Below are 27,782 nucleotides of genomic sequence, written 5' to 3'. Positions count from 1 at the left end.
GTTATTCTATTGTAAACTTAATTTATTGTTATTGCGTTACTGTTTTTGATTGTTCAAGCACTTTGTAACATTGTTTAAAAAAGTGCTATACAGATAGTTTTATTTGATTATAACAGCGGTCAGGAAGCTTGCATAGTCGTGCACATTTACAAGCCAACAACTCAAGGACTTCTTCAGGTGCAGGGAATGTGTGCATCCAGTGAATTGCTAACTGTCCATCCACTCTGTATGGGATCTGGTGTAGATGGGCGAGTCTGCATATTGGCACAGTGCATGGAGAAAGACATTCTCTACATGGTGGTTTGGAGTTGACTGGAATCAGCCTCCTCTCCTGGCACATATCATCTTGTAACGGATCTCTTTCATTGATTAAGATGTGCTCGTCAAATGTCAACATGTGACATAACAATCAATACAGTGATACGTGATATACAGCGATTTTGCCAAACATGAATATAAACGGCAACTAGAGATAGATTGGACAAAGGTGTCCAAACAGAAACTCTGTTTGGCCATCATTATCTCTCAAGAGGCAATTTCCTGGGATGTTTATTTTAGATGGACATCACTTCACATCATGCGCCATACAAGGTCAGATAATTACAAAGTGTGTATTGTTAAATGCAGTTGTTAAAAAGATCTTTGTTGATCACTGTTGTATACTGTAAATGTTGTATAAAACATTTGTCATCAGGTATTCACGGTATTATTGCAATAATAAACAAATGTCAACATGGTCTTTGAGCTTTTATTGTAAGTGGAGGAAATTTGTCATACCATTTTGAGTGCAAAAAAAAAACACATTTTATTCATACACCGCTACCTGCTAAAATAGGTTTGACTCAGTAAATTGGGGATTTACTTAGAAGATATAATAAAAACAGGGCTCTTGTGATCAGCATTTCTAGACCTCTCAAAACATATACCAAAAGAACTCTGCTTTCAAAATGATGATTTACACTGATTCCCCAATTACTGACACATTTCCTGCATTTTAACAGTCACCTGTAAAAGCATTTAACAGACGCACTGGCACTTCGATGCACTCTCGAGGCAAGGGAGGGGTCAGAGACCAGTTATGGGTATTTAGCACACAGACCTGATACGGCATTGTCATACTCTTCCATTATACACAATCTACATGCTTTATATCTGAGGGAATGTTATGACCTACTAAAAAAAGAATATACAAACTGGACCAACCAGAGCTGGGAGTCCAGCCAGAATTTTACCTACACCCAAATCTGACGAACCGTTGACTTTGGATTTGGTGTGATGATTGAGATATCAGAGAAAGAAAAGCACTTGAAAAATATGACCTATAAGTGAATCTGATGATCACCTAACAGCCAGATGTCACCAACTGTCTGAAGTGGCTTTCTCCTCCAAATCCCATCAGAGCAATGATCACCAATGTTGAACCTAGAAAAAAAGGAGATTCCTACAAGGCATCCACTGTATAGGTTTAACCTTACACTCAGCTGTATCTAAAAATGGAGACTTGGACAAAGGGAAGGGAAATCTCATTGCGATGCACTGTAGGATTCAGCCCTCCCTAATGCACCTGCTCCTGACTCAATTATCCTCATCCTTCCTAGAAGCTAACCATGCTTCGTAAAAAACAAAAACAAAAAGGAAAAAGTGTTACCCCAATGTGGGAATTATCAATATCACAAGCCTCATTTCACAGTTTGTCAAGAAAATACAATAACATTGAATAACAGGTGAGCAGAATGAAATCTCTGCGCTCCATGGTGGGTGCGTGTGTGTGTACGACGTGTGTGTGGGGCGGGGGATGAGGGGGTAGGAATGGATCTTTTTTTTCCCAGAAATTGAATACTACTTTATTTCCAAGCGGAACCAAGGACTTGTGATCGAGGCAAAATGGAACGTAAAGAAAAAAAGAAGGAACCAAAAAAAGAGTGTAGTGTCCAAATTCAGTTCTTTTAAAGTCTGCTGTAGAAAAAGAGGAAAATAACATAAAATAAAAATTGCAGATCAGCCAAGCAAGTTCTCTCAGTTCTTCTCAACCTTCACCTCCTTTTTCTCTTCCTTCACCTCCTTTTTCTCTTCCTTTTTTTCATCTGATGCCTTGTCCTCCTTTACGGAGAGCTCCTCAAGCTTCTCTGCCACTTTGTTTGCGCTGTCCGTGTCACCTCCTGACAATGGAAAACGACAATGGAAAATCACATCAAATTCCACATTTCAGTAAAGGCAACAATCTCAAATATTTATCCAAGAGGAATAAAATCGCGAATTCTAAAACAGACTGCACGAACTTCCCAGATAACATAACTCATGATCTTTTGGGGCTTTTCTACCTTATATTGATAGCATTACAGTGAAGATAGGACAGGAAACGCAGAGTTAGAGATGGGGAGCGACACGCAACGATCAGGAGTGGGATTCCCCAACTCATTATCTTGGGATGAGTTCTTGTGGAGCACAAGGTTTCTGTTAGCTGGTATATATTTTTCAACTACATAAGCCGTCTGCCATCATATTAACAGATTTATTGATCTTAAATGCCAACAAAATGTTCAATCATTCTGTTCTACTTTTAGACCTGGAACACCTACTATACTAGTACCTTTCAAGCCAGGAACACCTCTGTGTGTAGTTGTTGCTATATACAGTATATAGATTTAGAAGGCATTTTTTTAATTGTCCACAAGTCTAAATGGGTTACAGTGGTCTGAATCAGCACTGAAACACTTATACATGTACTGTATTTTGTCAGACAGTCTTATAGACCTTTTAAAATGAATAGTCAAATATTCGCATAAAAATCCCAAATCTGATCCGACCAATTAAATTCTGTGTTGGGCACAGCCCTAATCAGGGTGGCGCAGACGCTCATATCTGCAAACACCCACGTGATGTATTACATTATGGCCTCAGTCACGTTGGCCAGCCCAAACAAATACCTAGCGGAAACCCTGGTGGAGCATATGGCTTTTTACCATTAATTATGTGGAGTTCAAAATTGTGCTAGTATCACAGAATCACTAGCCTGAGGCTACGAGCTCAATCCATGGTCTTGAAGGGCGGACCCAAACACAGCCGCCTGGATTTGTGCGTGGCTTCCTATTGCTTCACCAATCTATGTCCCCGCCTCCCCTCCCCTCCCCCCCTCGGCCTGTGCACCGAGCACGCTGACGTCACCAAATTTAGAGCGACGCCCCTCTGCACTCTGATTGGTTAGGAGATAACAAGGTCCAAGACCATCGTTCGTGCATCGCTCCCCCAGGCTTTTTTTCTTTTGTAACAAAAAAAAAAGCCTGGGTTTCCGAGGCTACAGAATCACTGTCATGTCTCTATGGCTCAGGAGTAATGCACGTACCCGTTTCCTTTTCTGATTTTCTGACTTCCTCTTTGCACTCATCAAACTTCACCTTGAATTTCTGAGCGTCTGAAAAGTGATCACATGTTTATGATGAGTTACATGATTTTACAAACAAAAACAAAAAAGGGTTTCAAATGAAAGACACATCTAACACATATCAGTCTACATAAGACAGGGTCCCCACACATTTTTAGCAATGAATTTCCAAAACTTTTCCAAAACTTTTCCAGAATATTTAGCCCAATTTCCAGGCCTATATAACAATCATTCAGCGCAATAATGTGTCTCTTACTCCTATGTAGAATGCCCAAAGATAGGCAGTGTAGCAAAAATAAAGCATAGAATATAGAATAGTACAATTTCATTCAAAATTTCGTGCAAAATTAGGGCATAGCTCACTGGAAGACTCATTATGGCATCCGTATGACTTATTTTATTTAAATAATATATGCCATCACACAGCCCGTTCGGCGAAAAACTACTTATGTTACATATTTCGTGTAATGTTATACATGTTTATGAAAATGTTTTGTATTAACAAAATCAATAGCCAAAAACAATGCAATATTTTTCCAGGACCCTTGATAAATTCCAGGACCTTTGATCAATTCCCAAACTTTTCCAGTACTGGATTATTTATTTTTCAATTTCAAAATATTTCCAGGAATTTCATGACCGTGGGGACCCTGATAAGAGCACTGGTATCCCGTTGTGTAAAGTCAAATTGCATAATGTCATCTTTATTTGTGATTATACATGCTTTATTGCTACCAACTCTACCTTCAATGCATTACAGCCACAATCTAATTAGGAAACCTCTGGAAGGCTCTGGAAGAGTTTCTTCAATGCTACACGTTGAATATATGATGAATGTGATGAATTGCATTCAAACCAATTTCAGCACAAATTGTGCTGCTGTGATGTGATGGAAAGGACATATTACGCTAAGTGAATTAACTTAACTGGTGCACAACCAAGTATCCTTTAGAGAAAGCCAAAAACATTCTGGACTCTATGGAATCCAAATGACTGAAATCAGTTGTGACGACTGAGAACTTTAATCCATACAGGTAATTTTATGGTAAAATGTACTTACAAAGACAGAATAACAAAACGTGGAAACAAAATTGACTATGGTCAACTTCAGCTGACATTTTTCTGGTTGTAAAAACTATTAGCCTTCCAATAAACAGCTTCCCCAAGTTGCTTGAAGTAAGAATGCTTGCTTCAATTATGGACCAATTAAATAAATTGTGTTCGAATTTTAAGTACATTGAGGCAAGAGAATGCTCACTTTCTGCATTGAGGAAACGTATTGCCAGCATTTCTGGTTTGGGACTTTCATCAGCGAAGTCTGCCAGTGTGTTCCATACCCAGGCCCTATCACTGCCGGCGTTGGGCTTCAACTCCATCATAGGCAAGACTGAAATCCAGAAGGAAGGGAAAAGGGTTACGAATTTCAGTACGTTGGTTAGTGTTACCATGCTTGGTTTTTGGACCTTAAATATGGTAGTAGGAATGTTGTAGTGATAATGATTTGACAACAATAATAAGCTGACTCACCGTGGTGATTGGCACAGATCTTCAGAGTACGGTCTCTCCTCATCAGTAGGCGGATGGTGCCCTTCTCTTTGTGTTTCAGCAACTTCACATCACCAGTACCACGCTCCTTCCACTCTGCAGGGTCATTCTCAGAAGCAAAGCGGTAGAGCTTGGCCCGCCTACAGAGAGATTTTTTTTGTACACAGGGTGTCACTGGTTGTAAAATGAGAACAGTCTCTCTATGTAGTAATGTTGGGAGGAGAGAGACATTACATAAAGCAAAAATAGGTATCCAAATTAAAGGGGATTCTTACAAATATTTCGTGTCTGGATTAGAGAATTTGGGCACTGCTATATAAATTGCATGATGCATGATGGTTTGGAAAAATTACTCAACTAAGAGATATCATTTTCAAGACATTATTTGTAACACTGGAGTGGGTTTACTGCTAGTACAATCAAGGAAGTGGCCGTGTGTATACCAGTCTTGAACCATCTCTGCCTTTTTCATAGTTTTGCAATTAATTGAAAACAAAATGTAGTTTTGATTTATCAATAGTCAATACTGTCACACTTTCTCCAAAATCCTCCACCTACATGTTGTCTGTGACATTGAAAGTACATACATGATCATTATTATACAGTTATGGGAGCATCTTACATTTTGAAAAGCTCTTCCTCGTCTTCCTCTAGCGTTTTCACTTCCTGCTCTGGAAGAGACACGATGGGCTCAAATTGGGGGTCATGATTCACATCTTCAGCATTGTCTGTGGCCGTTTCTGGCTGGTCATCTTGAGTGTCCTTAAAAAGACAGAATGGAACAGTTACACAGTTACATACAACTGTACACAAATCATCATACGCTAATTATTATTATCTCTGTAAATAAACATTCATGCTAGTAATACTGTATATACAGGCATGATTTTATCAAAATTGCTCACATCATTGCTTTAGGGTTACAGTAACTATTGGGCTCTGCTGTCTACCAACAGAAAGTAAGTATCAATGGAGGGATTTAAAAGATCACTGTTGGGAAGTACAGCTTTTGTGGGGGGAATTGGCAGTAGCCTTTGTAACTGGCAGTTGCTGGTGCTGAGCCAAGCATCTTTGATGCAAGGTGGAATTAAATACTCACACTATTTTTATTTCCAGAAAGTTAGGACAAATCATGTACAAGAATTAACAAAAAAATGTAATGTTCCAAGGCTAGGACAAAACTCAATTCCACTGCAGTTGTATATACATAGTGTCAAAAGTAAGGTGCAAAGTGAAAAAATACAAAAGATTTTGACCAGAGCATATGTTTGATACTTCTTCAGTGCCATGTCTAAAGGAGTGTTTACAGAAACCACTGAGAGAAAACATGAACAGCTAAACTGGGAGCAAAATGTATGGCTGTATAAATTTACAGCATGATTATGGTGACAATCACGCTATGGTGACAACTGGCATGTAACATGTTGAGGATCAGTATACATCGGGTAAAGTAAGCAGCCATTGTGGATGTATGTGTTTACATTTTGCAGAAGAAAGGACAGAACTCACAAAGTGGTCCTGCTAGCACCACAATACATAACTTTTGGCTAACACTGTCACATTACTCTTTAGCTTGGTTCAGCTAGTTAGCTTGCCGCATCAAAGAAATAGCACTTGTAGCAACAACGTGGCTACTCTTAACTTGATCACGTTATTTGAATTTAGAATACATTTATTTAGCAAACAGACTGACATTTAATTTGTGCTTTGCTTAAAAAGGGGGTCTTGTACATGTGTACGAATGATACACCTGGTATCAAGTCTTTGTGTCAATATTAACTTCAGTTCGGGGCCTTTAACAGCTAATGTTAGCAAACAACTCATCAGAATAAAAGTAACTTGGATGATAACTTGGTTAAGTTATCAGCTTTCTCCGATGTGCGCTTCATCAGCAGCCGAATATGATTGATTGATTACAGCGACACATAGGATATTTAGTGCAAACAAGCCAAACAATCATATGCGACTGATCCTGTCAACACTGCTAAATGGCTAGTTAGCTCTTGTTTAGCCAGGAAGCAAATGACAAGGACCCGTGTAGATTATCATCAGTTTAACGGATTTGATTAACTTGATCATAACGCAATCACAGGAATGAAGGACTGGAGCTATGCATTAGCTGTACTGACAGCGTTGTCATGGTCAGATGTTGTGTGCCCGAGTTGGGGCTTCATTTATACTGAGTCAGTCATGGAGAAAATCGAAAACCCATTACGACAAGCGTGGTTCGGACAAATATCGTTATTTAGAACTGAAATGGTGTCACCGTGACCTGCGTCAACGTTACATTTCTCCTGTTGAAAATACGTCGTTTTTGTGGCGCGGCGAAGAATACATTTGCCAGGAATTTAGCCCAATGCTATGTAGCTAGCGTTAGCATGCTAGCTTAGCTGGTCACTCTTACTTGTGAGCTTCGCTAAGTCTAAAGAAAGGCGGTAAAGTATTCAAGTGGTCACTTTTAGGACTCGGTGAAAACAATAGTTTTCTGCCTTATAATCAAGCACATAATTTTGCTTTAAGGGGAGAACGTGTCAGCGCGGTATTTCTTATTTTGTTGTTTATAACGACGTCGCAAACACAGCATCATCATTGCCGGCATTCGTTTTTTTTGTTCCGTCGCTTTCTTTTACAAACTTTAATGAATGTCAATTAAAATGCACCGTTTGGCAGAAAATGTTGGTTTCGGGCCATGCACGAGACACAACACTACGCCGAGAGCACGGCCTCACCTTGGGATCCGCCATCGTAACGTAGATGTTTGTAGATTATGGAATTTAGTTTGACAGACTGAAACCAAACTCAGATGTAGAGCTCTGTCTGTTCTCTCTCTCGCTCTCTCTTCCTTCCTGCTGCTGCTGCTCGAGCTTTCGCGCGCGTCGATATTCCTCCACACACACACCGTGTCCGTCCGCAGTGTTGCCAGGTATTGCGAGAGAAACAAGCAACAAACCAACCAGATCTCTGAAAACAAGCCCAAAAGAAGCAACTTTTAGGCCACAACAGCAATTTTGCATCGGCTATTTGAAAATAGACGATCTACAAGCTCATAACGCGTCACGGAGCTTGTAGATCTGCTATTTTCAAAACAATCTACTAGAAAATGTGAAAAATTTGGATAAAAAACAAAAACATTTCAACAACACAAATCTTGCATGGGTATAAAATATAAAATATGCTATAACATTTTCATTTGGGGGTCTGGTCTGCAGACAAATACTAAAAAATTAAATCATTTGAGGGACCTTGACATGAAAATATTTGAGAACCACTGTTTTTTAAACAACATTAGGAAGCAACTAAGCCCAAATAAGCAACTACACTTTAGAAACAAGCCCAAAATAAAGCCCTGTAAATAATTACAAGCAACTTCACAGAAAAAGAAAGTGGCTTATTAGTACTCGACCATGTTGCATTTGAGAGTTATTGTAAATTTCGTAAACAAACATCCACTGTGGAAATCACCGGATACAGGAAGTGGTCTCTACACCGGATACAAAGAGATCTTTTTGCCGGATATTTGTATTTTGTATTGAAAGCCAGTGTTGCCATATCCGGTCATTATAAGCAACTTTGGGCTTGTTTGTCTGTGTCTGTGTCTGTGCTTCAGCTTGAAAATAAATATTGGTAGTTGCGCGGGTTGCAGTTTTTTGGGGCCTGTTTCTAAAGTGTAGTTGCTTATTTGGGCTTGTTTCCTAATGTCGTAAAAACCCAGTGGTTCTCAAACATTTTCATGCCAACTTAAGGACCCCCAAATAAATATATATTTGTCCATGGACCCCCCCCATCTAAAAGTATTTTGTGACCCCTAGCAGATTTGTGTTGTTAAAATGTTTCCAAAAAAATATAAAAAATGTTGCACTTTTTTAGATCTGCAAGCTCACAACATGTCGCATCACCACGCGTTGTGAGCTTGGAGATTGTCTATTTCCAAATATCCGACGCTCATGTGGCTTCTTTTAGGCATGTTTTAATAGATCTGGTTACTTGTTTCTCTCGCAAAACCTGGCAACACTGGTACCGTTAAGGCAACTCCGCACCAAACAGACTCGTCCAGACTATTGCAGACTACTCCAGACTGCAACAGACTGGTATTCGGTTGGCAAAAGTTACCATTTAAGTCTGTCAGCCGACTGGCCATTCATGTGCTAATTTGACTTTTAGCGTGCCAGCGTTGCCAGGTCTGCTTATTATAAGCGACTTTGGGCTTGTTTCCCTGCAAAGCCACTTAGGGATGTTCCCAGCGTTTTTTCTTCACTGACGTGCAGTGGTGTAAGTAACTAGTACATTTACTCAAGTACTGTACTTAAGTACAATTTTGAGGTACTTTTACTTTACTGGAGTATTTCCAATTGTCTATACTTGTACTCCACAACAATTATTTGAAATGTTTAGTTACTAGTTACTTTGCAGATATAAATCATTATGAAACATACATTAACCACTTTAGCCCTATTTTATACCTATAAGCTATTTGAAAATAGCAGATCTACAAGCTCACAACGTGTTGCGATGCACGCGTTCTGAGCTTGTAGATCTGCTATTTTCAAACATTTTTGTACTTTTACTTTTGGTACTTTAAGTACATTTTTATACCAATACTTTAGTACTTTTACTCAAGTAAATGTTGAATTCTGGACTTTTACTTGTAACAGACTCAGAGTACATCTATTGCATTCAAGCCTGGAATTTCGTCATTTTAGGGGCAAGGCCACTTGGCCTTTGGTGTTGTAATTTTTTGGAGGGCACAAAGGCCCTGCCCGGTCTTCCTGCCAGGGCAGGAAGGCCATCCAAAAAAATAATAATGATTTTTAAGTCCAAAAATGATTTTTAAGTCCACGGAAATAATGCATTTAACTTGAAGGTTAAGGATCATTGTATTTTAATATATTATAAGAATAGTATAACTATCTGTGAAATATAACCCATTTATTTCACAAAATAATGTGTTGGCAAATGACCAATATTTAGTTATATAGGTCTCAATATGTCACATTCAGCCCTGGACTTCACTGACTGAAGTAGGGGTCACATTAATCACATTAGATTCACAGAATGTATTTTACCCACAAGTTATTTTCATTCAAATGAAATGTGAATGAACTTGCACTAATAATGACTTTAGTTGATTTTTCACTCTTTAAAATATAGTATTTCTTAATTATTAATAATTACAGCTTGTAGATTGGCTATTTTCACGATTTTAAATTGTTTTTAAATAATAATAAAAAAGGAACATACAAGATTTCCACCCGACAGCCATAATATAATAGCCAATATATGGTTCTGTATCAGTATATGAGTCCGTTTTTGCGGATTTCATTCTAATTGGCTACTATGCCTGCATATGAATTTCATGAGCCTGGGTAGGTCACCCTGGCTTGGAGATATGCCCTGTAGCGCACACTCCGCCAGTGGTGTAAAGTAACTAAGTACATTTACTCAAGTACTGTACTTAAGTACACTTTTGAGGATTTTTTACTTTACTGGAGTATTTCTAATTTTCAGTACTTTTACTTCTACTCCATACATCTCTGAGGAAAATATTCTACTTTTACTCCACTACAATTATTTGAAAACTTTAGTTATTAGTTACTTTGCAGATATAAATTATTACATTATAAAACATACAGTAACCACTTTAGCTCTATTTTATACCTAGGCTATTTGAAAATAGCCGATCTACAAGCTCACAACGCGTCGCGAAGCGACGCGTTGTGAGCTTGTAGATCTGCTATTTTCAAACATTTGAGTACTTTTACTTTTGGTACTTTAAGTACATTTTGATACCAATACTTTTGTACTTTCACTCAAGTACATTTTTAATTCGGGACTTTTACTTGTAACGGAGTACTTCTACATTGCAGTATTGATACTTTTACTTAAGTAAAACATTTGAGTACTTTTTCCACCACTGCGCTCCACACAGCAGCAGCAGGTGAAAGCAATTCACTTAAACGAGGGTTGTGTTGCGCACCAAAACTGCGCAAAACTAGGTCAAATCAATCAATCTCTCTCTCTCTCTCTGGGAGCAACAACGAGAAACAGTGAATGTAGGTTTTCATAGACATGGTCGCTTGTTTCTCTCACATAATCTGGCAACACCGACAGCCCTTTGTTGTCACTGCCACTGCTCTGCCAGTCGGCTAAAAAGCTGAACATGTTCGGTCGGCTCTGGGTCGGCCGAAAAGGTCCCGACGGACCCCTAACCGACTGGCCGACGGACCCCTAACCGACTGGCCGACGCTTCCCGAAGCCAAATCGGCCCAAAGTCGGGCCGATTTGGATTGGTCTGGAGCCAGCTTTAGTCGCAGTTGAAAGTTCACCATTGCATTGCACGTGGCTAAACCAATATGGCAGCGCCCTGTAACCAGGCTTCCTTGCTTGTAACTGAAAGCGAGAAGAAGGTAGGTACACTGACTCACTGACTATTTTTTTTTTAGATGCAGTCACTGCGTTCGCAGTACAGTTGTTTACACGAATTGAAAATGTTGTCTACTAGTGTTAATCATACTGTCAGTGTCATTGACTGAGGTACCAACCATTCACTCTATTTTTGACGGATTCGCCACACATTGGGGCTCTGGTCAGTGGTGGAAAAAGTATCAATACTCCAATGCAATGTAAACATACTGTGTTACTACAAGTGAGAGTTCTGTATTCTGAATTTACTTGAGTAAAAGTACAAAAGTATTTGCATGAAAATGTTCTATAAGGTACCAAAAGTAAAAATACTCATTCTCATTGTGCAGAATGTCCCATTTCACGTTCAAGTTCAAGTTCAAATATGTAAAAAAAAAATCGTTTGAAATAGCAGATCTACAAGCTCACAATGCCTCGCATCAAAATCTACAAAGTAACTACTAACTAAAGTTTTCATATCATTGTGGTGGAGTAAAAGTACAATATGTGTATGCATTCCTTGCCAGAGTGTTGGTACCTTCTGATGGCGAATGGTCTTTTCCCCTCAGAGTATCATGGCAGATGGTAAAGTTGAAACCCCGGACCCAGTGGCTATCACACCCCCCTCAGTGGAAGGGACTGCTGCTGGTGATACAGAGGACATGACAGACAATGTGAAAACAGAAGCAGAAGGAGAGGGCGATGAGGTGTTAGACCCTAGCAAATACCGCTACATCCAAGAGGACCTCTTCACTTCAGAGATCTACAAAGTGGAGATCAAGAACATCCCTAAGTATGTCGGCTTCAATGACCTGAAGAAGTTCCTGGCTAGGAATGGCCTCAACCCGCACAAGATCAAACTGCTCGGCAGGCAGTCTTTTGCCTTTGTCACCTTCATGAATGAGGAAGAGCGTGACAAGGCTATGAAGATGGTGCATGGCATGCAGTGGAAAGGCAATACGCTCACTGTGAGGCTCGCCAAGCCCAAAGTAGACCCCATCGTCAGGAAGAGGAAGCAAGATGAGGGGGAGAGTGCAGGAGGAAGAGGAGATGGGCGACCCCCATCCAAGCGTCAGGAGGCGGATGAAGAAGAGGAGCCCTTCAGTGTACAGATTGCCAATGTGGTGACACCGCTGTGGAAGGTCCCCTATGAGGAACAGCTGAGAAAGAAGGAGCAGGAGGTGGAGGCAGTCCTGCAGACGCTGGCCAAGTAAGGCTTTGATGATGCTAATCGCCTGGGGTTCTAATTTTTGACTTTGATTTTTTTTTATTGAGTTAACACAATGCACTAATTAAGTGAATTTCATTGAATTCTTAAAAGAAAGCTAGTACGAAATATATGAAATATGGGCCCCATACTAGCATGCCTATACTACAGGCAATTAATCTGAAAGTCTAAAAAAAAAGCTTTACCTGTCCATTATCAATCAGTATGGTTCAGTACACTTCCGAGTTAGTTACAATTTAGGCATTTAGCAGACACTCTTTATCCAAAGCGACTAACGGTAAGCAAGGTAAACTCAGAGAGCAATCAAAAGCAGAGATGGTGTGCCTCAGTAATCTAGGATCATAGGTCAACCAAGAACCTGGCATCAGTCTAAAACAATATATAAATAATAGAAATCTGTTCTAACCAGGTAACTGAATGAACATAGCATCTGTCTGAAATAACTAATATCTAAATTACATTTTAAACTTTGCATACGACTGCATGGTCATCAAGGCTTGGTCAAGTGCTACGGGCTAAGTTGAGATAAGATGCGTCGCATACAGAATGCACATTGATTTCCAAAAATCTTTGTCTTTCAGAGAAATAGGCAGCACAAACAAAGCAATGCTGCCATGGCTGTTTTCACAGAAGGGGAAGTATAAGAATAAGTGTTGTCCCCTGGAAGCCATTCGACCTTCTCCTTGTCAGGTATTCCATGTTGGACTTTATTCAAGTCAACACACTCATGTTCTGTAACACTGCACAACTTTGTCAAAATAAATTCATAGAAGTTCATCATTAAACAGCATAAATACAGATACATTTGGTCAGTTAAAGATTTTAAAAGTAGCCACAATTTGTTTTAATGTATTGTTATGAATTGTGTTTATCATTGAAATAATTTATTATTTTAAAAGAGTAGGGGTCCTTTTTGTCTCTCCAAATGGTGAATGAATACCTCATTTCAGTTAAATGTCATCAACAACCCTTTTGAAATGTGTCCCTACTGTGTCATGGCAGACTGAGTATAGGAACAAGTGTGAATTCCTCGTTTCTGTGGGTGCTGATGGTGAAGACAAGACTGTCGGCTTCCGTCTTGGAAAATATAAAGGTGGTTCCTGTGCTGTGGTGGGACCTGCAGATACCACCCATGTCTCAGATGAGACCAAGAAAGTGGTCAGCGCCTTTCAGAAGTTCATTAGGTAAGTGAATAATAATGCTATTCCACAACTTTGTGTGTGCCACGTTATGATTGTATTCAGGATTAGATGTGCCAGTCAGGATATTGTCTTTGAGGCACAGCAACATTCTGTGGTTTTAACCAATTGGAAAATAATGACATCACATTGACCCCCCCCCCCCAATTTACACACAGGACAACCCAATACAAGGTATATGATGCTGAGACATATGAAGGGCACTGGAAGCAGTTGACAGTGAGGACCACAAGAAAGAAGCATGCCATGGCTATGGTGTTTTTCAACCCACAGGTATTGAAACACTGTGACTTGATATGCCACGAAATAAATCAGTGACACATTTTGTGGGATTCTAAAAGTGAAATTACAATGTTTGACCACTCATCCTTAAAAAGTTCTTAAATGTACTTCTTTGGACATAACATATATATACAGTACAGTCAAAGCTTTGATAGTGATACAGAGTTGACATTCGTGCATCTTGGAAACCTTTTTTTTTAAATGTGTATTTATTGCTTTTGACAAGTACATGGGAATACTCTCAGAGATACTCAGAGTACAGAATACAGAAACTCAGAATACAGTTGCCATAGGATGTCAAAAGTACATTTTTGTTTTGTTTTGTTCCCTTACATCTACCCCCCACCCCAATCCCACATACAACATGCAACATTCGGACATGTAACATACAGTTACATAACTCAAAAGAAAAAAAATTATAATAATCAATTCATAAGTATTATGATTTCCCTCGCTAACCCTCCCCATGGTACATATGGAGTGTATACAAAAAAGGAAAGTAGGATTCTGTTATTTTCTTCCTTTAGCATGTATTAACCTAGAGCTTGTCAACGTGTCGATGGTGGTGTTTGCTTTATCTGTCCTGTAACGTCTTTAATTTAGTTATATATTTAATCATGGGCCCCAAACCTGATCGAATTTACCAAGTGATCCTCTCAGATAAAATTTAATTTTCTCCAAATTTAGGTACATCATGAGGTCTTTAAGCCATACAGATGCTTTAGGGGCCAGTGGTGATTTCCACTCCAGTAGTATCCTTCTTCTTGCGAATAAAGATATAAAGGCAAGATTCTGCTTTATACCCCTTCCAATATGTTGGAGATCTGAACAAGTTCCAAACAACGCCATCTCTGCACCCGGTGACAACTCTATGTTCCAAGCTTCAGCAAGGTGTTTAAAAATGGCAGTCCAGTAGCCTTGTAGGCGGGGACAAGACCAAAACATGTGTGTCATATTTGCTGGGGACATATGGCATCTATTACAGGCATCTGTGATACTTGGGTATATTTTAGAAAGTTTAAGATTAGTAAAATAAATACAGTGCACCACTTTAAATTGTATTAGGTTCAGCCTAGCGCATGATGTACTGTCATTCACTCTCATTAAAGCCTCCTCCCAGAGTTCATCATCTATAACCCTGGCCAGTTCATGTTCCCAATCTGTTTAAATTTTGTCCAAAGAAATTACTCTATGAGACTATGAGTAGAAATTGTGGTATAAACCTTTGAAATTAAACCTTTCCCCGTCATGGAGATGTCCAAAACTGTGTCAATTAAAGAATTGGGGATAGCATTTGGAAAGGAGGAGTTATTATTTTTCACAAAGTTTCGAACCTGGAAATATCGGAACAGATGAGAATTTGGGAGGTTAAACTTTACACACAGTTCGCTGAAGCTACAAAATATATTGTCTATATAAAGATCCCTTAACTTAACAAGGCCTACTCTCTGCCACAAAGAAAAGGCTACATCATTCTTGGGCGGGGAAAAAATGTGGTTCTGAATAGGACTATGGTTAGACATTCCAAGGGCAACTCTGAATTGAGACCAGATTCTTAAAGTAGAGACCACACTTGGATTAGCTGAGAATGTTTTAGGTTGAATAGGTAATTTAGATGTAAGTAAGGCTAGAAATGAGGTGGTAGGACATGATTTAGCTTCAAGGTCACACCAGGTCAGTGTAGGTTCCTGTATCCAGAGTATCATTTTGGGATATTGCGATTTTGGCATCTTGGAAAAAATTGTAATGATAAAGATTCATTTTGTTTTCTAGTTTTGAATACATGGCTATTCTTTCAAGTACTACATTGGCCTACACGTTAGCATCTATAGTAGAGAAAGCGCTGTCCTTAAGTGTCAGTTCATAAGTTAATCTGAATAGTAAAAGGATAGGGTTTTTTTCATTCCCATGCCTTTCTGCATTTAATTTAGCTCTATCTCTCTACAGAAACTTGAAGAGGAGGAACTTGTTGCACTTAAGAACTCCTTAAGGATTTACTTCACAGAAGGAGAGGGAAAAGACAGTGGCGTCACATCCCTTTACTTCATAAGAGAGGGTCAAAGGTGAGGAATGAAAAAGCATGGTTTCGCCATAAATGTCAGAGAGAGCTGTTAAACACTTAAGCCGTATTTTATGCTTAGTCGTATGATGGTGTCGTGTGGCAAAAATAGCCGATCTACAAGCTCACAACACATCGCATTGTGAGATCGTAGATCTGCTATTTACGAAACATTCCCACCTATGTCATGCCAAAATAGGAACGGCAGGTTTAAAGTGGTTCAATACAGTTTTAGGAGTCAGTACAATAGATAATGGTCAATATGTATGTATTTTTGTCTAGGAAATCCCCTAACCAAGAGGCCTTACCCTTTGAGTTGGTAGCTGGAGAAGCGCACATTCATGAGGAACTTCTGGATCTGCAGTTCAGAATATCCCCTCATTCTTTTTTCCAGGTAATTTGCACATGTGTGTATTGTTGGCACACAAATGGTCTTCCACTTCAACTACTGACCACTGGGCAGCAGAAAGTGGAGAGTTGTATGACAGTAGTGTTGTTTACAATGTATCCATTCATTACATTGTAGTGCAGTTTTCTCAACCATTGCATCAGGTAACCACCACAGTCCTCTACTGTTGGCTACTGAGCAGCTCCACTCAAACAAATTGTAATGACATTGCATGTACAGTATTAAGGTTCCAATCTGCTCCATGTCTCTGCTATTGTTTAAGGCTAACTTTGTCGAACAAAAATGACACTTTCAACTGAAAATTCCGCATCAGCAGTTAAACATGCAATTTTTATCATGTGGTCTTCCAACCAAGTGTTTGTTTTTAGTGTTTGCATTTGTGCCCCCTCTAGGTGAATACGGGAGCAGCAGAGGTGCTGTACTCTGCAGTGGGGGAATGGGCTCAGCTACAACAAGACAGCACTCTGCTTGATGTGTGCTGCGGCACAGGGACCATTGGCATCTCTCTGGCTAAGGTATACATGTTGCAGTACTTGCATTCTCCTAACAGTAGTTGTGCGCTGGGGTCTTACTGGGATGGTGGGACCCTAATTTTGAGTTGCCGGTGATATGAGCACTGGACGACAGGGGCAATTGTGCAAATAAACTCCATGGCCAGTCATTTGGGATCAATATAAGTAGGAACATTTATTTTAGTCTGGACTTGTCCTTTAACCAAAATGATTTAGGATGAGTTTGTCTGCTGGCAAGTTGTGAATACTTTCTTTTGCCTCCACAGAGGGTGAAGAAGGTTATTGGGATAGAGCTGTGCCAGGAAGCAATAGAGGATGCCAAATATAATGCCAAGCTCAATGGTAGGACATCTGTTTACCTCAGTGATTCATGTCAACATTTGACTTTATTTCAGTTGAAAAAGCTACATATTGCAGAACACCTTTTCACCGAAGAATAGATTGTACTTTAATTTGGTTGTACTAATGTAACGGTGCTGTTGTGCTCTTAATTACAACTTAATGTTTTTAGGTCTGAGTAACATTGAGTTTCATTGTGGAAAGGCTGAAGACGTGTTTCCCAATATTCTTAAGTCTCTGGTGACATCCAATGTCACAGCCATTGTGGACCCACCCAGAGCAGGCCTGCGTAAGTAGACTGAGTTAAAGCACCATATTCTGATAGTAATCATTGCTATAGAGCGTTTGTTCAGTATCCTGGTCTCTCCAGCTCTTTGATAAACCGAAAATACATTTTCAGGCAGGTGACAAAATATCACCCAAACAGGAGAGGGTACCCATTTATCCGTTTCATTTTGATAGTGTTCCAATTTTGTCTACTCATTTCTTTGTCATCAGTTCCAATTTCACTTGTTTAATCTGTCTTGAGTTCTCTATTCTGATTGGATAAAATTGGTATCCGGACCTGAAAATGCATTTTCTGTTTAATAAAGAGCTGGAGAGACATGGAGACTCCTGTTACTGAACACACTATAGCCATGAGTACTATCAAAATCACTTACCTCACCTTTTAATTGTTGACAAATACACTTTTCAAATGAATTATTTTGCCTTTTGGGCCCAAAATATCCATGTGTTTACTATTCTTGTTGTTTGAAAAGATTCAAAGGTGGTCTGTGCCATCAGGAGAGCGGAGCATCTAAAACGGCTGGTTTATGTGGCCTGCAATGCCAAGGCAGCCATGGTCAACTTCATTGAGTGAGTTTCTGCCATTTAATCAGTTTTGTGCAAATTATGTGGACAAAAGCAATATAACTAAAAGGCATACGTACGGCAAAAAGGTTGACTGCTGTCCACCATTTAAAAATCTAATGGTTCTATTTCATTAAGGTGTTGGTGTTGACCCTTCTTACTTTCCAGCCTATGCAGAGCACCTTCTAAAAGAGTGCAAGGAACCCCGTTCCGACCAGTTCGAGCCATGGCTGTGGATCTCTTCCCCCAGACAATACATGTTGAGATGCTTCTGCTTTTTGAGAGGGTGGACTACAACTCAGAGAAGGATATGGAAGACGGAGAGGAAGAGACAACTCCCAAAACATAATGTAGAGCAGAATGCAAACCCTGACAAAGATAGGCATTCTGTTACCTGTGCATAGCTCAGTGGGTATGATTCCCAATTGTTCATAAAGAAAAGCCACAGCATGACCCTTAAAATAACAAGGCAGTCTTAGCATAGAACTATTTTTTTGTAATTACATTAAGTACTGTTTTTTTTCCCTCTAATGCTTTGATGCAATGCTTGACTTTAAAGCCCTATTTTGAGTTTATTCAATACATGTTTTTGCAGAATACCTTCCTGAATGAATAAAACTACCTTTTTGTTTATTGGAACAGTTCGATCCCCTTATTGCCAGTATGATCACACAGACATATTTAATTAGGACAATTTATTTGCATAACAAATATCACTGAAGTTATAGAGCTCAGTTGCAATACATACTTCATTTTCTAGGCAGCAACATCTCAAGCAAACAATCCATTGGAACAATGCCAACAAGTGTAAAAAGCATTCTTTTTCTTTTCTTCTTCACACACTTTGCAAGAACACAACGGTAGGGATAGCACATTCTTCAAACAGTCCACATACTGTATGAACATTCCAGGAAAAGAAAGTACAGACCAAACAATGAATGATGCACAGCTATTTGTTTCAGCAGGTATTGCATGTATTTATAGATTTCTTTTTTGTATGCGTTCTGCAGCAACATGAGTTTTCTATAAAATGCATAAGTCTGTGTTTAAGCTTTGGTTTGTACCACATTGTTTGGATTCAATGACATTGATCGCATTTTGTCAGAGGTAAACGTACCAACTTCAGTTTAACATTATCCTACTCCCAAGTTATAAAATGAATGGACCAGGACACACAATCAACTGTCACAACAATGGCAAAATGTACACAAACCAAACCATTAACTCATAAAATCTGCTCATGCTATAGGCAGATTTCTCCTTTGCGTATCAATGAAGACATTTAGGCTTTTTATATATATATATTTATTACCATTAAAAATACTAAATTGGTTAAACAATACATTTTCTCAAAACTTTCTCAAGTAAAGACGGGATAGTTTCCCCCACCCCCCATATCCATCCAGTGGGTCGTTAAGTTTTCTTTTTAGGTCCAAATGTATGCACTTGTGGAGCCCTTCATGAAATGGATTAACTAAGGCAACATGTACCTGACTTGACTCCCTTAAGGACACCGAAATGGCCAGAAACAGAGATGGATTCCAAAGTGAGACACTTGAGCAAGTTGTCAGGTTGGGGTCATCGGCATTGCTTATGATGAACGTTACAGGAACATTGAAACGCTAGCTACACGTAAAAGCATAAAAGAAAAAAGGCGAGTTAAATTGTTTACCTTGTATATCACCTCTTACAGCATTCAAAGCTCCTGTGCTTCAGCTCCCTGTAGTGCTAAGAGAGCAAGACGCTAGTTTGTCAGACCAGCCTGTATAGCAGTCTGTTGATATGTTTTCATTCTGTATTGCCAGAGTTAAAAAAGGCAATTCAAAGTATTAGTTCCTATTAATACATGAGTAAGAAAAAGAAAAGAAAAACTTAAATAACTCCACATACTTAAACTAACAGCATTATTGTTTTGCACTAACAGCATTAGTTGACATAAATATCTGACAGAACGTGAGTGCATAATTGTGGTTCTGAATAGTGATCACTTCACATGGTATATTTCAACGTGCAAACCAAGACTTCACCTGGCCATTCTAAAGAGGAGAACAGAAAAGCATATTTGTAATAAACCACCCAAAATGTTCAGCAACACCAACCACTTAAAATACCCACTAAACACGTACAATTGGTTATCCGATTAAGTTGGTCAAGTAAACTGTAAATGTACTGTCTGGTAACCTTGAAATTAAAAAGAAAAACAAACAGGTGCCAGTACTGCATGTGTGAAGGTTCCAAAAACAGCACTACTAAAAACAAATAAAATAGGTAACCAGTGGTTAGATGCAGTAGAGCTATGGTTCTTAGCTGAAGTTATGAGGAGGCAGATTACTACTGGAGTTCATTCTATCCATTTAATTAGAGACTAGTTTAGACCTAGGACACCGATGAATGCAACTAATGATGTGGTAGAATTTAAAATTAGCAGTAGCTCAAGTCCCCTGGTCTGAAGATGAGAACCTCTGCAGTAGCGAAGCATGCCACACGTCATGGTTCACACAGGTATATCGTCACTAGTCACACCATGTTGTTTTCCCAAGTGCAGTATACAGAGAATGCATCTAGAGGTAGACGTTTGCTCTGCTATCCATTAGTGCATTTTTGTCCCCTACCCCGTAACACCCCACCACAGTGAACCAATAAAAACACAGCAGAGTGTAAGGGAGGAAGCAAGCCAAGTTCTACCAGCTTTGTCAAATGTGTTGTTGTATTGCCATTGTAACTCAGTGATGCATAATTAAGTGAAGGGTGAAGTGAGCATGGTGCGAGTGTGTGACAGTGGCTGTAGGTCAGTGCCGCGGGTCGGGTCGGCCGGTTGTCAGTGTTTTCTAGACTTTTAGACGTCAACAGTGCAGAGAGGTTCACTGCCCGGCTGGGCGGACTCCATGATGGTCATCTTGGGTTTCTTCCGAGTCTCCTCCTGACAAAAGAAACAGGAATGTATTAACATCGCAGCCACAATAAACATGAGTCACAACACTTTATTTATGCGTTGTTGCAAAACCCAGTTCGACAAAAATAGTGTTTTTCCAACTGAATAAGGTGTCAAGGTTGCATTCGAGCAAAAGTGTAAAGGAAGTTATGGAAAATATATAATACAAATTTCTTGACACTCAAACTTCCATTTAGGTTTTCAAATGAAGCTATGAATGTTTTAAAATGAAGCTATGAATGTCTGTCGTTATAAAAAAAACTCAAAAACAAAAACTTTAATCCTCAATTTCAATAAAACTTGATTAATTTAATTAAATGAGTTTCTTTATTATTAAATTAACATTCTTTAATGAATATATAATGTTATATTTTAAATGGCTTGACTATAATATTAGTAGCCTAATAATTATCTGCAACTGTAGATACATTTTTTGTCTACAGTTGTGCTTTTTTGTGTTTTATCAATCTAAACCATGTAAGGGACTGAAAACTGATAAGATCAGCGCATCATCTTAATTACTAACTTTTTTTCCATCTTAAAAATGTTCCTCTCCAAATTTAGTAATTATGCCAATTCCTCCCTTGTGCAAAGGCCCTGTCACGGCTAACCCCTACCGTTTGGTCTGGGTAGGGTTTAGACTACAGTATGTCCCCTCCAATACATATGGAGTCGACAGCTTCTATTCATCTGACACGAAGAGCTGTGGCCATGCATGCTGGGACCAACCCGCTGTCCCTACCAATTCTGTTGCCTGTTTAACAGGTGCCCCCGACAAACTTGTAGGAGGTGCTAGCTCAGCGACAGAGATTTCCCTCCTCTGTTGGCTTCACACCCGGAAAACACAGGCAACTCTGTTTATTGGAGCGCCCGGCCAAGCCGGAGGCACCTTGGAGGGATCAAACGATGTGGTGTGCAGGTATTTTACCCCTGCGGCACCCCTTTCCTGATTAAAACGCTGTATATGATCTTCAGTGTTGGAAACGTCAAGCCTTCTCGTTAAGGGACTTCTTGCCATGAAATTAACCTGATACAGCCTGAGATTAAATATGGCCTGGATGTGACACCAAAAAAAAAACTCTGCAGCCCAGGATGACTGCTTGTGATCAAGCACAGTTGTGTACAGAATACAGATAGCAGATAGCATATTGTTTAGACAGATGCTAGGTTCATGGTTTACCTGGTATGCTAGTTTCTTAAGGCTCTCTCAGCATTCTATGAATACTTTGCGTATTGTAAGTTGCTCTGGATGAGAGCATCTGTTAAACAGCTAAATTGTAAATCGTGAAATTGTAATCGTAATCAAGTGTTTGCACAGTGCCATCAAATCATGAAACATCACACTTAACAGGTTCAATGTTCATTGAAGCCTCTCAAATACCAGGAACTAAATTTGACACAACACAAAAAATGGATTAAGTGCTTATTGAAAGCACTGATTAAGTATCACTCGCAGCCAACAAATGCAGATATTGTGCTAAACTCGATACACGAGTATCACTTTAAACAGTATTCATACAGGCACGCAAAAAGTTGAAAAGCCAGCATTGTCAGCATTCAAATGTTGATGTACAAAATGCAATGCCAACATTATGAATGAAGCTTCTAACTTGTTCAGTACAGAACTACAGAATATCCCATGAATTATAATTCTAAAATTACATGTGTAATAATAATACGTTTATCAGTGGTTACAGGAAGGATTTCAGAATTACATGAATATTTAACTGAGCATAGCAGAGGAGATTTTCTTACCCTGTCCTTGGCTAATTTCTTCATCTCTTCTTGCAGCTTGTTGAGGATGTGAAGGTTTGGCTTGTTCTTTTTGGCATACTGCTGAAGCTCAATCACACTCTTGTCATTGCTTTCCTGCAAAAAAAATAGATCATATATTCCAAAAAATATATAAGAACATAGCTTACCATCTCATGCCAATATTGGATGAAACCTGTCTCAGTTCTAGGGCTGGGCCATATGACTTCAAATCAATATCACGATTATTTAAAACTTTTGCCTCGATTACGATTAATAAATGAAATAATGAAAATATCTGCAACTTTCACTATTTTTGTACATCACCATTGTACAACAAAGTATAAAGCATTAAGGCAGGGTTAAGTGGTTAACCAGACTAATCAATTTAGTCGATTATATATATATAGATTTTTCATGTTGATTCGTTGATGTATAAGAAATTAAAACAAATGATCCAAAACAAACAAAAAACCTGCTCCTACATTATTTGATTAACCTACAGTATATGATTAAGATTAAGTCGGTTATTGGTTTTAAATATCAGTTTCGATAGATCTTCGGTTAACTGCCCAGCCCTACTCGGTTCACTCCACAAGATTGAAAGTTAAGTAGCAAACCTTTGGGTGGAGCTAGGAAACCTATGGGTGGAGCTAGGACGTTGGGGAGAGGGAAGCGGGGAGTCGTGTGTGTGAGTGACAGTATGAATTATGAGCCATGAGCTTTTGGGAATGAGAGTAGATTTTCTTGGTAACTTGATGTTATTTCCAACTCTGACCACCACCAAAATGATAAAATAAAGACAAAACCGTTTTCACCCACTAGTTGTTGACAAGAACCCAGGCTTTTCACAGAAAACCTAGGAAACTTTATAAAAAATTCCTATAGATACATTTATCAAACTTTATTAAAAGTTTCACAATCTCATATATATTTATTTTTTTCATACACCTTTAATGTTATAGCATGGAACAACTACAGTAAGAGATATATGTCAATGTTTGATTTCCACAGGGCTCCAGACTAACGTTTTAGTTGATTGCACTGGTGAGCTAGCATATAATCTAGGTGCACCCACACATACACACTACTGTTGCACTGGACAATCTTTTCGGGGCATGTGTGCCCGAAGGCCTCCAGGTTGATAAAAGATAATTTCCAATTCAGTTGGCCTGGCAAGCAATTCTTTTAACATAAAAGTTTCAGTTCTTTCAAGATGAAAGCTCCAAAACCCCTTTCAAGATGAAAGCTCCAAAACCCATCAAGATTTTCCCTGCTGTTGGCGCTGTGCCGAGGCAGACCCACCTTCTTCACCATCTTGTTGCTCTCACGTCCGTACATGCGCAGCAGGGAGCCCCAGTTCTTCACATGGGGATGAAGCATCTGAAGGATCTTCTGAGATGCCAGCTGTTTGCCAACTCTCTTGTTCTTGCCTGTAGCAGCATTAGCAATACTAGCATTAATGTTATTAGTACTACAGAATCTACCATTAATGTTATTAGTACTACTGAATGCTAGCATTAAAGGAGAGATCCGGACATTTTAAGTGTTATCTTTGATGTGTCGTTAGTCACTCACCGACGTAGAAAGTGGCGTTGAGTTTTTCCAGTGATTCCCCTGCCGAACGAGCTAACGCTGGTTGCTTGTTTCTCTCCCAGAACCTGGCAACTCGGTGTTGCCAGGGAGAGAAACAAGCAACCAGCGTTAGCTCGTTCGGCATTAGCGTTAGCTTCTCAGGGACTTTCAGTGCATGTTTGAGTATCATGAGACTCTACAATGAGCAGTAGTAGAGAAAAAAATAACTTTGCATCGGTTATAATAGACGAATTTCACTCATACACGCGCTCCCAATATGCCAACGGAGGGGGTCGAAAAAATGACGACAGGGGAATCGCTGGAAAAACTCAACGCCACTTTCTACGTCGGTGAGTGACTAACGACACATCAAAGATAACACTTAAAATGTCCGGATCTCTCCTTTAACGTTAGTAGTACTATGGTATAACACCCCAGTGAATGTGGAAACACACAGCTTATAACAAAAGTGGGTGGGCATAAAAACCTTAGATCCATCATTGCTGATTTTGGGAACTTCAAAATATAGTTTGAGAGTGCATATACTGCCTCTATATGAGACAAGTTAATGGTGTACTTACACCATCCACGGACAGTGTGCTTGCCACAAGTCATTACATACTCGCTCTTCTGGTTCTTCCCTGGGATAACCTCAAATTTGATGCTGGTATCCCCCATTCCATGGTTTCTATGGCAATGAAAATAATATTCATGTGGTCATAAAAATGATTGTAAATAAATTAAGACACGTTAAAAACATGAACTTAATAGTGGCTCCTACCTTTTAAGGCACTCATGAAGAATCTGATATGGTGAGAGGAGACCTGCTTTGTTGGTCAACTCGTACACCCTTGAGTCTTCAATACTGATATGGTTAAAATACTGTGAGTGAGAAAGCAGAATAATACATTGTTAAACCACTAGTTATACCAGACGTTTTTTTCAGACAGTAACTAGGAGAAGCAAGAGTACCAGGAGTAGCTAGCAGGTACCGTTACTGTTAACACATCCACCGCCAGAGGTTAATCTCATAATGTACTCACCAGTGCCAAGGTGTTTTTGTTGTTTTTTTGTTTTTTTCATGTCGCCATAGATCTTGTTAAAATCCTTAAGATTGAGCCGTGAACGGTCTGTTTACATCCGCGAGATCTCCCTGTATCTCCCAGTGAAAACCACGTGTCAAACGGGGCATCCATGTTTGAGTTAGAGCGGATTACGTTAAACAGTGAAATGCGAGGAGAAAAAACTACAGGAAGAGAATTGAGTTTCAGTTTCGTCTGTAGAATGGGAGCGGGCGTGATCGTCGAAACCGGATCCCAAATAATTCTATTTCCTGTCATCAAACCGGAAACGGAAGTGGATCAAAAAAATTCCGAAAGTGCACCCGGACCGCGCATGCGCGAAAAGACCGCAGCCCGTAGGACTACGGGCTCGGCGCTTAACCGTTGGATTTAACGGCCCGTAGAACTACGGGCCCGGCGGTAAAGGTGTTAAGCGTATTACAGCTTTGGATATCAATAGCCTCTACATAGTCCTGAGCAGGCTCACACAATTTACAAATGCTTCCGTCATACAGTCCGAGCAACGGAAGTGGATGTCCTCCTCGCCCCCACTTCCGTTTTTGCTGTCGCATAAATTTGTCCTTCCGTCAATCTAATTAGTCAAAGCATATCTAGGTTCCTGCTGAGCAGAAATGGAAATTCAAAAATACACCTCCTTCGCTGCACAAGAGTGTCACACAAAGTAGGAAAAATAGACGATCTACAAGTTCACAACACATCGTGGTTTTGGACATAGAGGCTTCCAACCATCAGCGATGATTAACTGTTATCCAAAGATACCCTTTGTTCACATATTGGGTTACATGAGAAACGGCATAGTCAATTTAGAGCACAAAATAACAAGTACAGCCTCTTTTTCCAACTACTACGGTCAGTCTGGATGAGAGCATCGGTACCTCCAGTTCATCGCCCTCTACAGGCTTCTCCTCAGATGTCTGCTTCACAAAGTCAGGGATGAGGATTTCCAGTGTGGCTCGAGCTGGAAGTCACAAAAAAACAACACTGTTAAGTAGTGTACAGTGTACACAGTAAAACCCTAACTGAGAAGTGTACAAATGTAAACAACAGGTCCATTTGGTTAGTTTTACACTCATGAGTAAAATTATGAAGATATCCCCGTCTCATTATTAATAATACAATAACTGACAACACATTGGTCTTACAATGCAAGTAATTAAGTCTGTGATTTAACTGGTTTTATTCATTTTATTTTTTCAAATTTGTGTCACCAGTCAATGTGGTTGGTATTGTTTTGGTAATGTATGTGGACTTGTCAGAATGTCTCATGAATCAATAAAAAAAAGCTACTTAAAAGTAATAACTGAAAATCTACCTAAAAACAAAGCGCTTTCCTTTGTACCAAAAGCCATCAGAGCCTGCATCCCCCAAAATCAAGGCCTTGTATGTTTGAGAGCTTTGAGTTGATGTTTGTATTGTTGTATGTAGGTGTGTATGTGGGGTCTCTCTTTTTTTATTTGATCTTAGTGCCTTATTGTATGGTTCAGTACTGCAATGTATTGTTTCACTTTGTATTCCAGTACTCTTATCCTGTGCTGCTGAAATACCCTGAATTTCCCCCCGGGGATTAATAAAGTGTTTTATCTTAAGATTGTTGCAATATACTGCATGTATACAGCATGTATACAGGACATTTTTACTAAAATACAGAATGTGAGAAAACTATCCCTTGTGGTAGTAAACCTATAGTCCATACCAGTAGAAATCTCAATTCGATAGTGGAATAAAGTTAAGAAGCAGAGGTTATCAACTGGGTCCCTTTGAGCCAGGAACTTCCCTATGTATTCAATGTTACAGTGAAGAAGAAAAAGGTGCCAGACAAAACCAGTTGGGAATAGAGAGTAGACCATCAAGATTTCAACACACACAGTGGTAAGGTCAAGGACATTACCAGCTTTATTCTTGGCAAGTTTTTTACTGCTTGCGGTTCCTGTGCCGTAAGTCACTCCATCTATAATGACTGAGGCTCCAAAGGGTTCACTTGGGTTCTCTGTAAGGAAGCAGCAAAACAGAAATTACTGGCTAATAAAAACAGTAGAATTTATACAACTTCAAAGTATCACTGAAGAGAATAGAAACTTACCACATTCAAAAAAGTTGTAAACAGGTCGGACCTTTAGTACACGTTGCATATATTCATGTAGGATGCAAACTTCTGATTTCCCATTAGGGTTGATGACGAATTCTGATAAAACAGGACAGTGTTAACAAAGGAGTACAACATTGTTAAACAATTCT

General features: G+C 39.4%; 3 protein-coding genes across 6 annotated transcripts in view; 1 reads left to right on the top strand and 2 right to left on the bottom strand.

Moving 5' to 3' along the window:
* Positions 1 to 730: 730 nt before the first annotated feature.
* ranbp1 (RAN binding protein 1) lies at positions 731 to 7,834 on the bottom strand. The gene is made up of 6 exons (XM_080432094.1): positions 7,657 to 7,834; positions 5,550 to 5,689; positions 4,910 to 5,067; positions 4,641 to 4,769; positions 3,344 to 3,412; positions 731 to 2,159 (listed from the first exon to the last, which is right to left on the bottom strand). The coding sequence occupies exons 1-6, from the start codon at positions 7,669 to 7,671 to the stop codon at positions 2,017 to 2,019; spliced, it is 654 nt and encodes a 217-aa protein (XP_080288220.1). The 5' UTR covers positions 7,672 to 7,834; the 3' UTR covers positions 731 to 2,016.
* Positions 5,816 to 20,411, top strand: trmt2a (tRNA methyltransferase 2 homolog A). Of its 3 annotated transcripts, none has more exons than XM_080432090.1 (12): positions 5,816 to 6,377; positions 11,896 to 12,536; positions 13,136 to 13,244; positions 13,557 to 13,738; positions 13,912 to 14,026; positions 15,983 to 16,098; positions 16,377 to 16,488; positions 16,896 to 17,018; positions 17,282 to 17,357; positions 17,527 to 17,643; positions 18,116 to 18,212; positions 18,375 to 20,411. In XM_080432090.1, exons 2-12 carry the CDS (start codon positions 11,902 to 11,904, stop codon positions 18,553 to 18,555), a joined length of 1,863 nt encoding a protein of 620 aa, XP_080288216.1. In that variant the 5' UTR covers positions 5,816 to 6,377; positions 11,896 to 11,901; the 3' UTR covers positions 18,556 to 20,411. The 3 variants fall into 3 exon arrangements, with proteins under 3 accessions (XP_080288216.1, XP_080288214.1, XP_080288215.1); XM_080432088.1 differs by lacking the exon at positions 5,816 to 6,377 and adding an exon at positions 11,245 to 11,331; XM_080432089.1 differs by lacking the exon at positions 5,816 to 6,377 and adding an exon at positions 11,395 to 11,526.
* The window catches only part of dgcr8 (DGCR8 microprocessor complex subunit), a 20,898-nt gene continuing 12,002 nt past the window's right edge, over positions 18,887 to 27,782 (bottom strand). For both annotated transcript variants that reach the window (XM_080432086.1, XM_080432087.1), the window contains exons 7-14: positions 27,628 to 27,729; positions 27,436 to 27,534; positions 26,423 to 26,505; positions 25,247 to 25,347; positions 25,047 to 25,153; positions 24,196 to 24,323; positions 22,894 to 23,007; positions 18,887 to 21,126 (exon numbers count right to left, since the gene is read on the bottom strand). In XM_080432086.1, coding sequence (XP_080288212.1) covers positions 21,043 to 21,126; positions 22,894 to 23,007; positions 24,196 to 24,323; positions 25,047 to 25,153; positions 25,247 to 25,347; positions 26,423 to 26,505; positions 27,436 to 27,534; positions 27,628 to 27,729 — 818 coding nt within the window. In that variant the 3' untranslated portion in view covers positions 18,887 to 21,042. The remainder of the gene's footprint in view (positions 21,127 to 22,893; positions 23,008 to 24,195; positions 24,324 to 25,046; positions 25,154 to 25,246; positions 25,348 to 26,422; positions 26,506 to 27,435; positions 27,535 to 27,627; positions 27,730 to 27,782) is intronic.

This window comes from Gymnoscopelus braueri (genome assembly GCF_963280865.1).
Source record: "Gymnoscopelus braueri genome assembly, chromosome: 7".
In the NCBI taxonomy this organism is placed as follows: Eukaryota; Metazoa; Chordata; class Actinopteri; order Myctophiformes; family Myctophidae; genus Gymnoscopelus; species Gymnoscopelus braueri.
The sequence above is the reverse complement of the archived record's forward strand: the minus strand, read 5'-3'. Positions and strand labels throughout refer to the sequence as shown.